The sequence below is a fragment of the Microtus ochrogaster genome, linkage group LG8, assembly GCF_000317375.1.
Source record: "Microtus ochrogaster isolate Prairie Vole_2 linkage group LG8, MicOch1.0, whole genome shotgun sequence".
Classification (NCBI taxonomy): Eukaryota; Metazoa; Chordata; class Mammalia; order Rodentia; family Cricetidae; genus Microtus; species Microtus ochrogaster.
This window is the reverse complement of record NC_022033.1, coordinates 15,449,767-15,453,970: the sequence shown is the minus strand read 5'-3', so window position 1 is coordinate 15,453,970 and position 4,204 is coordinate 15,449,767. Positions and strand designations below refer to the sequence as shown.

At 43.8% G+C, this 4,204-nt stretch overlaps 1 protein-coding gene across 2 annotated transcripts in view; it reads left to right on the top strand.

Moving 5' to 3' along the window:
* Nucleotides 1–3,613, top strand: part of Ift52 (intraflagellar transport 52) — a 30,470-nt gene extending 26,857 nt beyond the window's left edge. For both annotated transcript variants that reach the window (XM_005362976.3, XM_026787229.1), the window contains exons 12-13: nt 383–491; nt 2,944–3,613. In XM_005362976.3, the coding sequence (XP_005363033.1) occupies nt 383–491; nt 2,944–3,101 (267 nt within the window). In that variant the 3' untranslated portion in view covers nt 3,102–3,613. The remainder of the gene's footprint in view (nt 1–382; nt 492–2,943) is intronic.
* Nucleotides 3,614–4,204: the final 591 nt, after the last annotated feature.

Genomic DNA, 4,204 nt, shown 5'->3' with positions numbered 1-4,204 from the left:
GAGACTATGGTAAGAAGACCACAAGTTTGTGGCCACTCTGGGCTATACAGCAAGATCCTGACTCAAAACAGAAGCATAACTATATAGGAACAAGTGTGGCCTCAAATATTCTACACAAACCTAAGCTCTGGGCTTGTGCAGAATTCATGCCATTGTTATATTGGCTTTGTCAGTTTAGCAGTGTAGTTAAATCTGGTTCTGCTTGGTTGTTTACAAGGGACTCGATCTTGACATGGGCCTAATGGATGAGGGCAGCCAGAGGTGATGGAATTGGGATGGACGGTTCCTCCCAGGGAAAGGGCTCAGTCAGCCTCTTATTGCTTACGCACCTTGTTGCTGTTAAGCTCTGGGAGACTTCGCTAAAAACCTTTGTTCCCTCTAGGTCTTCCCACCCAGTTTCCGGGAGTTAGCACCCCCTCCCCTGGAGCTGTTTGACCTAGATGAAACGTTCTCCTCTGAAAAGGCGCGTCTTGCTCAGATCACCAACAAATGTGAGTATTAGCCTGTTAAGACTTTTTCCCTCATGACTTTTATTTACCATGGACCACTGTGACTTGCTGTAAGAGAATGTTCAAAGATTGTTCTTGGAGAACCAAATCTGAGCACATGGACAAAGCTGTACATGTCTTCATTGCATGTGAATGTGGTCCTCTGAGTTCAGTTAATCTAGTGAATCAGAACACGATGCTAAGCAGAAACCCTAAGTCTCACTTTGGATCCCCAAAGGCCCTTAATTCTGGCCCTTAGACTGAGTGACGAGAAGACGAATACTAACCCTGGCTTCTACCTTACAGAGCTGGGTCACTGGTCATAGGAGCATTTAGATTAGAAAGAGTCACAAGCTGCCAGGATGGCTCAGCAGGTAAAGGTGCTTGCATAATTACCTGAGTTTACATCCTGTAACCTACTCACAAGGAAAAGGAGTTGTCCTTCAACCTCCACATGTATGTCATGTACAAGCTCCGACACACACAGACAAATAATAATAAAGCAATTAAATATTTTTAAAACAAAAAACAAGAGCCAGGTGGTGGCAGTGCACATCTTCAATCCCAGCACTCGGGAGGCAGAGGCAGGAGGATCTCTGTGAGTTCGAGGCCAGCCTGGTCTACAGAGGGAGTTCCAGGACAGGCTCCAAAGGTACAGAGAAACCCTGTCTCAAAAAAAAAAAAAAAACCCAACAACAACAACAACACACACACACACACACACACACACACACACACACACACACACAAAACACCCCATAAAACCAAGAACATAAAAAGAAGTCAGACCAAAAAGACTTATGTAGAGTTGAAGTTGTAGTGTCCTTCTACCTATTGAACCTTCTGATGAGCTCTGCTTCAAGACCTGCACCCATACAAGAGACATAAAGTTAAGCACTCACTGTGAAGCAGTGACCCCACTCCTGGAATACAACTAGAAGACGTATGAACGTACCCAGATGGTGTTGTTTATTTTCAGACTGCAATGAGTTGTAAGTAGTGGCACACGCCTTTAGTCCCAGCATTCGGGAGGCAGAGACAGGCAGATCTCTGAGTTTGAGACCAGCGTAGTCTATAAATGTTCCAGGACAGCCAGAACTATTATAGAGAAACCCTGTCTCCAAAAAAAACAAACAAAAAGCAATGAAATTGGGATTGTCCTTCATGTTAACTAGCAAAGGAATGGCAGTTTTTTATTTCACATTTAATCTGTGGTATGGAGCTTGGCTCACATAATCCCAGCACTCAGGAGGCTGAGACTGGAGGAACTCTGAGCTCAAGGCCAGCCTAAGCTACAGTATACAACCCTGTCTTGAGAAGAGCAGTAATGGCTGTACATCTTAGATATAGTACTGCTAGGGACTGACTTCACAGAAGACTGCTGTAATTACTGGTAAATTTTTCTTTGTGTTTTCCTAATTTGGGGGGCGTGGGATGAAGTTTGAGATGGTCTCATATAGCCAGGCTGACCTTGAACTCAGTATGTAGCTGAGACTGACCAAACTCCTGATCCCCATGTCCACTTCTCATCAGGCCCTACTTCTTTCTGGGTTTTTTAAACTGGGCTACGCAGAGTAGTGTAAGCTGGCTCTGAAACTCATCTGGGTCACTTCAGCTGGCCCCAAACTCAGTATCCTCCTGCCTTAGCTCTCGAGTGCTGTGAGGGCAGGGGTGATCCACCTTGTGTCATGGCCTGCTTTTCTATAATAATCTACAGTAAATGGTGGGGTTTATTTTTGTTTTACTATGGATTGAACCCAGGACTTTTCTATAATGTTCTTTTGGTAAATGACATTCCTTGTCTTCCAGCACTAGAGATTGAAACCCAGTGCTCTACCACTGAACTATATCCCTGACTTCTTTTATGTGACAGAGTGTTCTTGTGTCACCCAGGCTGGTCTCAAACTTGTAATCCTCTTTCACAGTCTCCCAGATGCTGGGATTCTGGGTGTGTACACCATGGTTAGCAAAGATGCTACTTTAAACTTCATATATGACCTTTTTACAGTGGCCTCTATTTAGAGCCTGGTAACTTGAGTTCGTTTGGTTGCTTTTGTGCTTTGGTGTGCACCAGTGCTTGATTTGGAGGGTGGGAAAGCCAGAACAGGTGGACTTTGCTCTGATTAGTTTTGTCATTTTAGGCTGGGCATAGTGGCTCACTCCTGTAATTCCAGCACTCAGGAAGCTGAAGGCAGGCAGTAAGACTGTTAAAAGTTTAAGACCAGCCTGGCCTATAACATGACACTGTCTCACTAAAGAACAACAAAATGAGCTACTTTTGTTCTTATTTATGAAAGCAGCACATCCAAGACCTGAGAGTTGCCAGAATGTAAGTCCAATGATCACATCATTCTAGGAAGAATTAAGTAATCTCAAGAAGGGAACACCTCAAACACGATGTTTGCACTCTGGAAAGAGTGGAACTGAAGGGTTAATCCAACTGTTCTGTGTTTAGGTACTGATGAAGACCTGGAATTCTATGTCAGAAAGTGTGGTGACATTCTTGGAGTAACCAGTAAACTTCCAAAGGATCAGCAGGACGCCAAACATATTCTTGAGCACATCTTCTTCCAGGTGGTGGAGTTCAAGAAATTGAACCAGGAGGCCCACTGACATGGCAGCCCTTCAGGTGATGTCACCCACATAGACTGTTTACAATATTCCTTAGTTCTGCAAGTACTTACCAAGTGTCTACAGATGAACAGCACATGATGATCCCTTCGAGAATGGAACTTCTCTTCTAGCTGGAAGGTCCCAGCAAACAGTAGCAGAGTATATAAGCAAGCACTTAGCAGGCTAGAGGTGGTAAGTGATGTGGTGTCGAAAAAACAGAGCTAGGCCAGAGGAATCCAGTGCACCAGCATTTATTAAAATGAGCAGAATTGGCCCAGAACACATGGATGCCAGAGTCTGGGGTACTGTTTGTACCAGAACCTTCAACTGTACTTGAGTGGTGCATGGTTGTTGTGAAAACTTCATCCTTGGGTTAGAATCAACCATCAAGTCAACTAATTCCTACTTGTTCCAACTAATGGTGATCTGGAATGTCAAGCTGATGTTCAAAATACCAAAGAGGTTCTTATTTCAGACCCTAAACTGAAATAAAATAAAATTCTGTGTTTACTGTCTCCTGCACATGCTATTGATATAAGTGGGATGACATTCCAGGACTGTGAACCGTGACTCTTCTTAAAGCACCTTCTGACTGCCAACTCTGGGGTTCTGAATTCGCCTTCCCGACCAAAGTGTCTTCACTGTGTTTTCTCTGAGCTTTAGAAGGTTTGTGCGTCCTCTGTAGTGCTCAGGTGGAAGAGATGATTCATTTACTTGAATTAAATCTATGATGGAACTTTCATAATTCATGAAATGGTCTGTCATTAATATCTTTTTTCCCCTCCACATTCCTGCTCAAGATTTGAGTCTTTTATTGAAGATATAACTAATGGTCGAACTTGTTACAATACTGTATGACTTCCGGGCTGGTTCAAAGTCAGATCAAAGCCTAGCAGGAAATAACTGATTAAGCTGACGTTGACCCTGTAAACTGATTTGAAAGAATACAAAACAACCTGAACACGCAGCCTATGCCTTTAATCCCAGCACTCAGGCAGAGGCAGGTGGATCTCTGTGGGTCTGAGGCCAGTCTGGTCTACAGAGCGAGTTCTGTACACAATGAGACCCTATCTCAAAAAGAAAGATAAGCCGGGCGGTGGTGG